Source organism: Phyllostomus discolor, chromosome 10, assembly GCF_004126475.2.
Source record: "Phyllostomus discolor isolate MPI-MPIP mPhyDis1 chromosome 10, mPhyDis1.pri.v3, whole genome shotgun sequence".
NCBI classification, from domain to species: Eukaryota; Metazoa; Chordata; class Mammalia; order Chiroptera; family Phyllostomidae; genus Phyllostomus; species Phyllostomus discolor.
In genome coordinates, this window is record NC_040912.2 from 692,285 (window position 1) to 704,820 (window position 12,536).

The 12,536-nt window shown below is 73.1% G+C and overlaps 1 protein-coding gene across 1 annotated transcript in view; it reads right to left on the minus strand.

Annotated features, from left to right (window-relative positions):
- Positions 1 to 550: 550 nt before the first annotated feature.
- Positions 551 to 12,536, minus strand: part of LOC114501816 (tensin-3) — a 97,835-nt gene continuing 85,849 nt past the window's right edge. The window contains exons 25-30 of the mRNA XM_036010413.1: positions 11,706 to 11,878; positions 11,340 to 11,469; positions 11,156 to 11,239; positions 1,868 to 2,015; positions 1,155 to 1,776; positions 551 to 637 (exon numbers count right to left, since the gene is read on the minus strand). Coding sequence (XP_035866306.1) covers positions 608 to 637; positions 1,155 to 1,776; positions 1,868 to 2,015; positions 11,156 to 11,239; positions 11,340 to 11,469; positions 11,706 to 11,878 — 1,187 coding nt within the window. The 3' untranslated portion in view covers positions 551 to 607. The remainder of the gene's footprint in view (positions 638 to 1,154; positions 1,777 to 1,867; positions 2,016 to 11,155; positions 11,240 to 11,339; positions 11,470 to 11,705; positions 11,879 to 12,536) is intronic.

Below are 12,536 nucleotides of genomic sequence, written 5' to 3' on the forward strand. Positions count from 1 at the left end.
CCCGGGAGAGCAGGCCCCGTGAGTCGGGCCAGCGGGCTGCGGGGACCTCGAGTCCTGCTGAGGGGACGGCTGCTGGTCAGCCCAGGGGGACCGCGTCTTGGCTCCTTTGGGGACGTGTTTGCCCACGTTCCCGTAAAAAGTGACAAGGGACTGAGCTGGCCGAAGCCACGGGTGACCTCACTTCCCCAGGTGCCTGAGGCCACCCCAGACACGGGTGACACGCGTCCTCCACGCGGGTGTGTGCGTGTGAGGTGATGCCGGGGGACGTCCGACCTCCCTCCTGACCCTGGACACGTGCTGGGGGGCGTCTCCTGCCACTACCTGCAGTTGTGACCGGCCAGGCCTCGGGCTGGGCTGGCGGAAGTCTCTGGAAATCACGCCCTGCGTGCTGGCAGGAGCTCGGCGGTGCCCCTTCCCCGGCAGCCCCTCCGGAGGACCCGGCCTCGGACGCAGTGCTCCTGGGCCCATAACGGGGCGCAGGCCTGCTCCGAGCCCTCCGTCCCAGGCACGGCCCCAAGGCCCGCCCCCCCTGGCCCCGCCTGCCACGCACCTTGCTCTCGGGAGATGTCCGCCTTGTACCAGAACTTGGAGGTGTCCTGCACGAAGCTCACCGACACGTGCTTGTCACCGGGGTCACCTGCCGACCGAATCAGAACCGTCGCTGGGAGAGGTGCTGTTTACCACGTGCTCGCCACCCAGGGGACTGGGGGTCGGAGGCCCCCGGGGTGCGGACGGGGTGCTGGGGGGCTCCGCGGACACCCTGGCACCCGGCGTCAGTCGGCACAGAGCGAGGCCGCGCTCCACGGTGCCGGCACCTTCCCTTGGTAACGCGAAACGGTCAGGATTAAGTTTCAAACGAAGTCACTTAGTTCACAAAACAGGCATTTCTGGAGGACACTGGGGCCGAGTGGACGGAGAGACCCCCCTGTTTCAGCCATGGGGTGCATCCCGTGTGGACAGACACAGACCCGAGGTGGGGGAGGGGCCGGGAGGTGAGCAAGGCCGAGATGCTGGGACGCGTTTCCGGGGTGCGCTGCGCAGAAGAAGGGGTCCTGCTGGCTCCCAGGCCCCGTGGACCCCAGGGGCGGGTCCCTCCCGAGTGCCCGAGGGAACGGACCCACAGCTCCCCCTGCCCCCCAGGGAGACGCACGTACCCAGAAGAGAGGGCGCCGCCGCCTCGGGCGACCGGAGAAGTCAGGGAGCACGCTGGGGAAGGGGATGCTGACGGTGCTCCCGCTGCGGGGGGGATGGAGAAGCCGCTGGAGGAGGGCGAGGCGGAAGCCGCAGGAGCGGTCCCCCTCGGACGCCCGCTTCTTCTCGGGGAGGGGCGGCCCGGGGCCCGGCAGGACGGGGCTGTGGTGGCCGCTGCGCCCGGGCGGCGACGCCAGGTGAAAGCCGTGCGGCAGGAAGCCGTTGTCGGTGGCTGCCCGCAGGGGGCTGAGGGGCTGGGGCACGCCCTGGGAGCCGGCCGGCAGGGCCCCCGGGGCCTCCCCTGGGGGCAGGCCAGTCCCCACGGAGGCCCCCCCGAGGGCCGTGCCGAAGCCCAGGAAGGCCTGGCTGCTCGGGGGGTGCAGAACCTCCGGGGGCTCCGCCAGCACCAGCGGGTGGCTGTGGAGAGCGGCCTGGGGCTCGGCGGGTGGGCGGTGCGGCCGCCCGGGGCTGGGGCCGTCCTGGAACTCGCCGGGGCTGAGCAGGCTCCCCGGGGACCGGTGGCCGCCCAGCAGGGCCAGCGTGGGCCTGGGGCCGGTGTCTGCCCACTGCGGCTCGGCGGACGGGCTGTTCGGGAGACACGGCGGTCAGGGCGGACCCTGGGCGGGAAGTAGCCCAGGCCACGGGCCCACAATCCCGGGAGCCGGCCCCTGCCCACCTGTCCCTCTTGGAGCCGGGGCTGCTGCTGGCGCTGCCGCAGGGGGACAGGAACATCCGAGGGAAGGGCGATGCCGGGGCGTCTGGCCCCACGGGGCTCTCTGACATCCCCACGGGGTGACCGAGGACCTCGGGGCAGCCTTGGGGATCTGCAGCGGGGCAGGAGGGCAGGGGGGACGCGGTCACTCCCCGTCCGTGGGAGGTGGCTATGCGGTGGAGCGACGGCAGACCCACTGGCAGGGGAAGCCGGACGTCCCGGAGGCTCCGTGTGGCCCGGGGGCCTGGGTCCCGGGACAGGGACGGCCCAGGGGCGGTGCGGCTGCTGCTCCCCAGCCACCGACCACATCCCCCCGGGGAGCCCAAGGAATCTGGGCGCTCAGGGCCCGGGGTCAGGCTGCGGCCATCCCACCGTTCTGGGGAGGATCAAAGCCGGGGTTTGGAGCTACCAAGGCAGCCCGGGGCTCGGGGAACAGGGGTGGGAGACGGGGTGGGGGAGGAGGGAGTGAACGCCAGGGCACTCCCCCGGGAGGCGCGTCGGACCCCTCAGCTCAGAGGCGGCGGGCGGGGCGGGGGCGGGAACCAGGTGCTGCCGAGGGGCCGGAGGCAAGCGCGGGTCTGGGGGCCCGGCGGGGGGCTGGGGCACGGAGGGAGCTAAGGCGGCTCGCCGAGGAGGAGGGGCGCCAGGGCCCCGGTGAGGCCCTGCGGGGTCCAGAGCGGGTCAGCCCTGGGGGCCCCAGTCTGCCGGGAGAACCTCTCGTCCTCTATGGGGGGCGAGTTCCTCTGGGACCTGCTCCGTCCGTGTGTCCGTCCTTCCGCTTTCCTGTCCGTCAACCCACCTGTCCTTCATCTGTCACCTCTCCACCCACCTGCCCACCGGTCCACCCACCCTTCCGTCCGTGCGCAAGGGCCTCGGCCCCTCCCTCCCCCCCCAGGGAGCCGGGGACTCCCCCCAGGGGGGCGGAGCTCTGCCCCGCACCCCGCACCCTGTCCCCTGTCCCAGAGGCACAGACGGCAGGCGCTCTCCCAGGCAGCCGCCAGCTCTCAGCTCGGGGCCGACCCGGCCCCTCTTCCCAGCAGCAGGCAGTTGAGGACTGGGCACGGAGACGCGGGCACCCCGGCCCCTTGTCCCGCCGGCCCAGGCCGCGGGTCCTCAGAGCAGCTCACAGACCTGCCCAGTGGGCTCGTGGCCTCGGGCTGGGGCGGGACGGGGGCGAGCCCCTCCACTCTCAGAGACGGTCGTCCCCATGTGGGGGGGGGTGGAGGGAGCCTGCTCCCCCGGCACCCGCTAGGGCCCAGCAGATTCTTCTCTCAGCACCCGCATGCGCCCCCCCACTCTCCTGCTCCTGCTGCCCCCGAGGCAGGGGCAGCCCGTGGGGCTCCCACCCCGTCCCTTCCTGGTTTCCCCGGTGCCAGCTGGCGCCCCGGCCTGTGGGACGAGGGTGCCCGTCCCTCCTGGCGGCTGGCTTCCCCTGCCTGCACGTCCTGTCCCCAGAGCAGGGGGGTGGGCGGGTCGCCGGCCGCTCCGCCAGGCCTGTTTTGATTGCCCCCGACGGAGGAGGCCCCCACGGGGGCCGGATGATGGCGGCCCGCTGAGCACTGTTTACGGCTGGACGGTCACAGCAAGAAGGGGACCCTCAGGCTTCCCGTCCCACGGCCCGCGGCCCCGCCCGAGGCCGGGACCTGTGCTCGGGGAGCAGCTGGAGAGTGACAGCAGGGGCGGGCGCCGACCTCAGGCCCATCCAGGGTGCGACTCGGACCCCAGACCCCCAGACGCAGGGTCCAGGCCTCACCAACGCAAGTCAGGGCACGTGACCTTTGACCCACCAACCAAACAACCAAACAAAAAACCCAGCGTCGCCTGCCTGCCCGGCAACAACGCGAAACCTCTCAAAGGTGCACGAGTCACTCACTCCAGTGTCGGCTGCTGGTAGGGACCCCCAATGACCGCTGAGCCCCTTGCACGACCTTTAACTGGAAACCAAACGAGCCCGACTGAGGACAAGGTCGCACCTGCCCCTCCAGCGGAAGACACTGGGGCTCACGACCTCCGACCTGGGACACGCAGCCTCGACCTCCGACCCGGGACACCCAGACCGACCTCATTCCTAAGAAACCTGAAAGGTGACTGTCTCCTCCCCCACCCTCCCTACCCTCGGTCCCCTGCGTCTGTCGTCTGTCCCCATGTCCGTCCCCTGCGTCCGCCTGTCCCGTCTGTGCACCCTCTGCCGCCGGCCCTGCGCCCTCCCTCCCGGTCCCCCCGGGTCTGGGCGGCCGGCTAGAGAGAGAGTCCCCTTCACCCCCCGAGCACGTCCCGTGCTGCCAAACCGCCGCCTGCTCCGGTCTCCCCTCCCACCGAGTTTCAGGAGCGACGCCCGCCTCGGCCCTCGGCCTCAGGACAGGCTGCCCTCCGGGCCCTCGGTGCCCCCTCCGGCAGAGCCCGGCTGAGGAGGCGCAGGAGAGAGGGTGTCAGGGTCCCCCGGCTTGGCACCCCCACCCCACCCCCATCCCCCGAGCGCCCCCCGTGGGCAGGTCCTCTGGGGCTTCGCTTGCTCCCCCTCCCCCAGGCGGCTCCTCTCCGCCCTGGGGTTCCGCTTCATGGCGACCGGGGAGCTGACACAAAGCCTCCTGGAGACGAAGAAGCACCCCTTTTCCTGCTGGTCGGCCCCGAATCAAACGTGTCACCCTTTAAACAGCAGTGGGGCTTCACGTGGGAGGTTCTTGTATGAAGTGGCGTTTTCAGGGAGTCCCCGAGTTAGGGGACGAGCGCCTGGCACCGGGCCGGGCCCCTCACAGGCCTCACCCAGCCGGATCCCCACCCAAGGGTGCCCACGCGCCCATGGTAGCCCCCACTCCGAAGGCCAGGGGAAGAAACCCGTGCAGAGGCCGACTCTGCCCCGCGAGCCGGGGAGCTGCACTCCCCCCGGGAGACACCCGGGCCTCCCCCGGGGTCCGACTCCCTCACTAACTCCATCAACTAACGCTGCCCTGAAGTGGCTGCCCCCTTCCCCCCATCCGACCCGCGCCCGCTGGGGCGGGACCAGGAAGGTGCTCTGGGGGGGGCGCCACGCTGGGCCTCGGCCCCACGGAAAGCCCAGACCCCCAGACCCCAGCAGGAGGCCGGGCCAGAGCCACCCGGGACACTCCCGCCAGCCACCCGGCCACGTGCGCTCGAGGTGGGGAACCGCCGCTCTCTCCGGGTTGTAAGCACCCGCGAGCCTCGTCGCCTCACCCGGGGTCAGGAGAGCAGCCCCGCCCTCAGCGGACGACCTGGCCCGGCCTGAGTGCACAGGTGGGGGACCGCGGAGAACACCCGGCCCCGAGTGCACAGGTGGGGGACCGCGGAGAACACCCTGGCCCCGAGCTCGGGAGCACGGCAGGAGGCGTGCGGACACACGGTGGCTCCCTGCAGCCGCAGCGGCGGGGGGGGGGGGGGGGGGGGTAAGAAGGTGACCCCCCACCGCTGGGGTCTGTTGTCCGGCCACCACACACCGCTTCTCACTGCGCAGAGTTTCGGGGTTCCCGCTGTCTCTCCCTGTGGTTCGCCCCCACCTTTCCAGGGAAACCCCGTGTGGTGTGGCAGCCGCCCTCGCAGAGGTCAGAGGTGGGACGCAGGGAGGACCAGACTCTCTCCCCCACCCCCGGGACCTCTGCAGACGCACGTCAGCGGGTCACCTTGGGGCCGGAGGTCTCGGGTGGCGGTCACAGACTCGTGTGGGGCCCGCCCTCGGCCCCACCGTGGGAGGGGGGCGGTGGGCGGGCAGCAGCCGCTCAGTCTGAGACCCCCGCCCCCGTTCCTGGCGCCTGGCTCCAGCTTCTCCAGGAGGGGGCGCAGGCGAGCCCAGGACAGGCCCCGGGGGGGGGGGGACGGCGCGGCCACCGGGACCCACAGCACCGTCCCGGCTCGGGGCGAGCGCATTTCTCCGCGTTTTCTCGGTTCCAGCAGAAGAATGTGCTGGGCCGGGCGCGCCCCCGCGAGCCGCACATCTGCGAGCCAGGCGCCCCGCGCCCCGCCGCCTCGGCGCGGAGGAGTGCGGCGTCGGACCCAGAGTCCACGGGCCCCGGGGCGCCCCCGAGCGACGGGACGCGGGGACGAGTCGCCCTCCTCCCAGTCCTGCCCCCCCGCCCCCAGCGTCCTGGCTCTCCACCCCCCGCATCCCCTCCCCCACCGCCCGGAGATCGGGTTTCAGCATCGGCGACCGGCCTGGCCGGCGGCGGCCGGCTGGGGGCCGAGGGCCGCTCACCTGGGTCCGCCGCGGGTGGCTCCATCCGCGGAAGGGCCCCAGGCGGCGTGGGCCGGGCGGAGGCGCTCCGCGGGCTTGTGCCCGGCGGCCCTGCGTGGGGAGCGGCGTCCCACACCCACCCGGGCAGAGCGGCTCCGGATCCGGGCGTCCCGGGGGAGCTGGGGCGGGGCGCTGGGCGGCCACCTCCCTGGGGGCCCATTCAGAGGGCGGCCGGAGAGCGGGCTGGGGGGGGGGCGCGGTCTGGACCGCCGGCGCGGCCTCGGGCTGCGGTGGGCGGGCCGGCCCGTCAGTGCCTCCGGGCGGCGGCTCCGCCTCGCTCCCTCCGCTGCTGGTTCGCTGCCTGTCCCCTCCTTCCCCTTCCCCTTCCCTCCCTTCAGTCTCCTGTCGGGCTGAAACCTTCGAGCGCTGCCAGCCCCCGGGGCCTGCGTCTCCCAAGGGACCAGCAGCTGGCCCAGGGGAGGTGGCCACTCCTGGGGAGACACCCAAACCCACCAGGGATGGCCGCCTCCCCTGAAGTCCGCCCGAGTCCCTGGGATCCCACACCCACGGGGCAGCAGTCTCCAGCACCCGCTGGGGCCCCCGGTCAGCTCTGCACCCAGCCAGCTGGGGTCCACACCCTGTCCCTGTCCCTCCCCAGGACCGGGGCGTCGCCTCACCTCTGGCGCCAGCCACCGGCCGGAGGCCCTTCCCTCCAGCCCCGCCCTCCCCAAAGGCTCAGCCCTGCAGTCCCTCCCGGCCCAGGTGGGCTCCGCCCGGCCCAGCCCCCACCCGCAGACTCCTGTCTCCGAACCCTCAGCCCTGCTGGCGGCCCTAAGCCCCCCCTGGCCCGTCTGCCCTCCTCTCTCTCTCCAGTTCCTCCCTCCGAAAGGCCCATCCCTAAGCCGACGGGTGAAGACCCCCTGAATGGCCTTCAAACAAGCCCGTTCCAAAAGGCCCCACACTCTCAGAGGACGTGGGGCACCGGGAGGGTGTGCCCCTCCTCGTGGGCTGCACCCCGATGGGGACAAGCCTTCGCGGCAGACAGGCAGGGCTGTGCCCGTGCCACCTGCGTGGCGGGAGCCCCAAGGGGGCCGCTCGTCCCCGGTGCCCGGCCACCGGCGCCGTGTGCAGTGCGCACTGGCCCCTGGAGCCTCACGGGTCCGGCACGTCCCACGCCACGGCCAAACCCTAACTCTCCCTGCGAGAGCAGGCCCACGCCCACCCCTCCCAGGCCTCCCCTCCCAGCCCGCAGGCCAGCACTGCCGCCAGCACATCGGACAGGAGCCCGGGCGTCCCCCCTCCCCCCCTCCCCGGGGCTGCCGACTGGCCCCATGCCACCTGTGACCCACGGGTCGTCACCTGGGGGGGCCGCCGACAGGCACACGCCCCTCACTGGGAGGTTCCTCACCGGAACCCTCAGCTGCCTCCACGCTGCAGGCGGGAGAGATCCCCCGGACCCTCCCCCCACCCCGGGGTCACGCAGGGTCCATCCTGTGCACTGTTTACAGTCCAAGCCTCGGGGCAGAGAGGGTCTGCCGGAAATGCAGGCTCAGCAGCGGGGGCTGGCCTTTCCCACGGCCCATGGCCCCCGGGGAAGAGAGGAAGGGGGGTGCTGCACAGCTGGGCCTGGGAGGCTCTGGGACGGACGGATGGATGGACGGACGGTGCTCCCAGGGCGGGGCCGCAGCCTCACGGAGGAAGACGGAGGAGGGAGGGGGGAGGAGGAAGACAGGGAGCGGCCTCGGGAAGGCCTGTGGTCTGGGGTGTGGTGGGGTGGGGCGCTGGGGGTTCACAGAGGCGGAACGGTCAGCCACGGCACCCGCAGGGGGTGCAGAGAGGGGCTGCCCCTTCCTGGCCCCGACACGCCGAGGCCGCACCTGGACAGTCTGACGCAGCCCCCAGCCTCCCGGCCCCCGGAGCCCAGCAGTCCGTGGGGTCCCGGAGCAGCCGGGGCCCCGTCACCTCCCCATGCCCCTGCCTGCCGGGGCCCCTCAGCGAAAGGGCACGCAGCCTCCGCCAACCAGGGGCCGTCTCGGGGCATGCTCCGCGCGTGGTGCAGGGCCTCGCACGGGAGCTGGGGGCCGCGTGTGCGTGTGGGTGGGGGTGGGGGGGGAGACGGGCTTCTCCCGGGGGCGCTGGGGGGGGCCCGAGTCAGGGCCCCCGTGACCGGTACCTGTGACTTCAGTCAGCAAGAGCCCCGCAGCCCCAGGGGAATCTGAGGACGCCCCCATCGGCCAGACACCAGACAGGAGCCCGGGGGCCACTCGGACGCCCCACCCCGGCTCTCCGGGGAGCCGCACACCCACCCCCGCGCCGGGAGGCCCTGTGGGGCCCGGGAGACACCGTCCCACGCTCTGCAGGGACGAATTCCAGACAGGCAGAAGCCGCCCCACGCACGGCCCCCGCTCCCCCCCCCCGACCGCACAGCGGCCCAGCCGCTCGCTCCACACGCAGCCCAAGCGCAGCAGCTGGCCACACCCGTGTCTCTGTCCTCCCGACCCGCCAGGCCACCGCGGCGCCCGACTGCGCCTGCGCCGGCGAGAAGGGCGTCCTGTGCCCGCACCACGGGGCTCTCGCTTCTCTGGCTTTTTCTTTCTCACCAGCGCAGCCCTCCTCTCCGTGTGCACGCGTGTGCGTGCTCACACAGCCGGGCACCGCGACAGGCACAACCACGAACCACGCGTGAGCACGCGCCATCTCAGGTCCGTGAGGCCTCGACCGCGACGAGACCGACGTGAGAAACAGACGCTGTCCGCCTCCCCCGGGCGCCGGGCCAGGCGTCGTCCGGGAGGCTCCCTCCTCTGGGGCCCCGGGTCACCCTGCGGGCTCCCCAAAGCACCCCTCCGCCAGGCGGGGCCCCAGCCGGCAACAAAGGGCGAGAACAAGTGACACACCCACTCCCACGCCCCCCGGTGACGGGGGACGGCTGGCCTTCTCAGGTCTCACCCCCAAATGCTCCTCCAGTGGCTACAGTGGGGCGCGGCGCTTGGAGCAGGGGGTGGGGGAGGGGGGCAGGCAGCCGAGGGCAGTGGGGGTGCGTCGCCCGCAGGGCCGGGAAGCAGGGGGCATTTGGAAGGGAGGTGAGCCCCGCAAGGCACCGACTTCCAGAGGGGGACGCCCCGAGTTTTACGCGCCACCTCGTCCTCCCCGGGAACGGGCACCCGGCCAAGCTGTGGACGCCTGGTTCCGCCCCCGCGGCCCGACCCGCGCCCTGGCTGGCCGCCCCTGCACCCCAGGACGGAGCGTCACCGGGAGCCGCAGCGTGGCCGCACCGAGGACAGGGCCGGGACGGACGGGCTGGGACTTCCCACCTCCCCTCGGGCAGGAGCCACGGGCCCCCTCCGTTTCTGAGACGGCCCCTGGGGGCCGTGCACGCAGGGACTGTCGGCTGTTGCTCAAGTTTACAGGACGTTTCGAGAGGCGGAGCTCTGGCCCCTGTGTCTGTCACCCCGAGCCCGGGGCCCATGCCCCCCCCCCCCCCCCCCCCCCCCCCCGCCGGAGGGACCGGCACCCACGACAAGCGCTGACCCCTGCTGGCCGCAGAGGGGACAGACGGTCAGGCACTGAGGTCCCAGGACCGCCCACCAGGGGGCCCCCTGAGCTGCTGGGGAACCAGAGACACTCGCGTCCCCCTGAGCCCAAAGCAGGGAGACAAGACGGGCCCGCACCCAGCTGTGGCTGAGGTGTCCGGTCACGGGGGCCGCCCTCTGGGGCTCTCCCAGCTGCCCCTGCTGACCGCGACGGCGGACCCCACACGCACACGCACTCGCACGGGCCCAGGCTGCCCGCAGACCCGCCCACCTGCCCTGGCTGCTCCGTTTCAAACACGGTGGTCAGCGGCCCGCTCTGCCGTGCCGCGTGTGACCTGGCGGGGGTGCCGCAGGCTTCGGGCGCCCACGCTCGCCCGTGTGCTTCCTCCGCACGGACACACGTGCACCGAACAGGAACACGCCAGCCGTGCACGCACCTGGACTCGCCCCTCAGCGTCTGAAGACGCGAAGCCACTGAGGACGCCTGCCACGGTGACCGGCGTCACCCCCGCTTGGGCTCTCAGCCCCGGCGCCGCCGCGTTCTCGTGAGGAGTTCACGGAACTCCCACGGGAGCGAGTCGGGCGCAGGAGGGGAGGGGGCGCCCGGAGGACGCACTTCCGCGTGTGCAGCAGCTCTGCACAGCGACAGCCTCGAATCGGAACAGGAGGGAGCAAACGCGAGGGATCGCCTCGGGGCACCCTCCCCACACCCCCCGAGGCCCCCGGGGGCTCCCCTCCGCTTCCTGCCTCCGGCAGACGCTGCCCGTTCCGACCTCCAAAAGCAGCTCCAAACCAGCTGGTTCGGGACTGGACTGGGGGTGGCGCCGGCCTCAGAGAACAAGCCGGGCCGTGTGCCCTTTGGTTTTCTGGGGGGGGTCGTGTCGGTTCCCCGTTAAATGTTGGTGAGAGCCCCCCCTCCCCAGGCCACCGCCTGCGCCTGGCCATGCACCTGCCGCGGGCCTCCAGCTCCTCCCCAGGGCCAGCTGGGAGGTGCGGCCGCTCCGCCCGGGGGGCAGGGGGGGAGGTATTCCTGGGACCCCCCTGCGGCCGCCTGCCCCCGCTCTCGCCCATGTGCCCGAAGGGCCCGGCCTGGCGGCCCTGGGACCCGGCTGGGCTCTGACTGGACCCAGCCCGTTCAAATCGGCCGCCAGCCGCGGTGGCTCTGGGGACGGGGTGCGAGGGGGGACAGGGACGGTGCCCCGTGGGTGTCCGTCCAGTCGCTGGGCTACAGAGGAGCCGGCCCGTGGGAGCCGGCCCGGTGCCCACGGCCCATGCACCCGGCACCAGCAGGTGCAGCCCCGCCGCCCCCCACCCTCAGGTCCGACCCCTCGAGAAGTTGGCTGCGGCCTGACCGCCAGGGTCCGTGCACCGAGCGGCATCTGCGGCCCTCGAACCCGGGAGGAAGCTGCCTGCGTGGCAGGCGAACGCCGTGCCGGGCGACAGGCGGACACGCATGGCCGATGCCGACCCGGCGAGAGCCACCCTCACTCCCGCGGCTGGGACAGAGCACAGGACCGGGAGAGGAGGCTGGCCACTTACCGTGAGCCGCTCGGCACAGACCGCCGGTGCTGCCGGTGTGCGGCCCGGGCAGGCTGAAGGCCGGGTGGTGCGGGGGCGTGGTCACTGGAAAAGACCGCAGAGTGGGCAGCTGCCCGGGGTCCTTCCTCCCGGAGGGCAGGCCGGGGGCTTGGGGGGGGGGTGCCATGCTACGCTTCCTTCTCACCGTACGGGGTCTGCGGGGACACCGGGAACGCCGGCGTGGGCGGTGCGGACTCGCTGCTGCTGCTCTTGCTCAGGGAGAAGACCCCGCTGTCCACCCGGTCCAGGTCGGGGGGGTACCCGGCCATCGCCACCTGAAAGTGACACGCGGGGGGGGGGGGTCAGAGGGAGGCCCCCACCCCCGAGTCTGCTCGCTGAGGGTGGGGACGGGGAGCGGCCGGGGAGCCCTCTGGAGCCGCGCACGGCGGCCGGGAGTTGCTCAGACCCGGCAGAGGGCACACCTGCCTCTCGGGCGGAGCCCGGCCTGCGACGGTGGGTGTGGGGCCCTGCTCTTGGGGGGGGCGGGGCTCTGGGCAGGGGGTGCCCGTACCTCTCTGGCGTCAGATGGAGACAGGAAGGGCACCAGGCTCGGAGCCGGCTCCGCACCCGTGGGCTTCCCCCACCCGCCCCGGGAGAAGGCGGGCTGCCCTGCGGCATCGTTGTCGTACTGCCCGAGGCTCGGCTTCCGGAACCTTCTGCGCAGCGGCTCCTCCCCCGAGGGGCCTGTGAGGAGAGACACGGGGGGCTGCCTCTGGAGTTCCTCCGGGACGCCCCGGGCGTGGGGTCTGCACTCGCGGCCCCGGGTGGACGGCCCAGGGCTGCCCACCAGCGGGCCAGGCCCCCGCGGATGGCGCCGGGTGTGTGCACGGCCTCGGTGCCCAAGTCGGGGGCCGAGGCTCCCAGGCCCGTCCCCGACCCCCGTCCCATCATGGAGGTCTCACCGCGGCCCCCCAGCGCCCTTCCCCGACCCCGACTGTCCCTCGGGGCCTCTGTGCAGACCAACCGGGGTGTCCCCGGCCAGTGCCAGGAACCCAGCAGCCCCGAGGCCAGCAACCTCTCAGCGGTGGCTCCGACCTCCCAGGGGCAGCTGCCCCGCCTCTGGGACAAGGCACCGCCGTGTGGCCCTGTGGGGCCCTCTCCACAGGGCCGCAGACCGACCTGGACATGAGGCCACGTCCTCGATGCCCTGCAGCCGGATGCCACAGCCTGTCCTGCAGCTGGAGATCCCTGCCCGTCCCCACAGCCCCCCACTCCGGGCCCCCCAGAATGAGCACCTGGGCAGGGAGGCCCGGCCGGGTGCTCACCCGCCATACCCCAGGGGTGAGGGCCGGTGCAGCCTGCCTCCCCGAGCCAGTGCGGCCCCCTGCTGCAGGGGTGCACA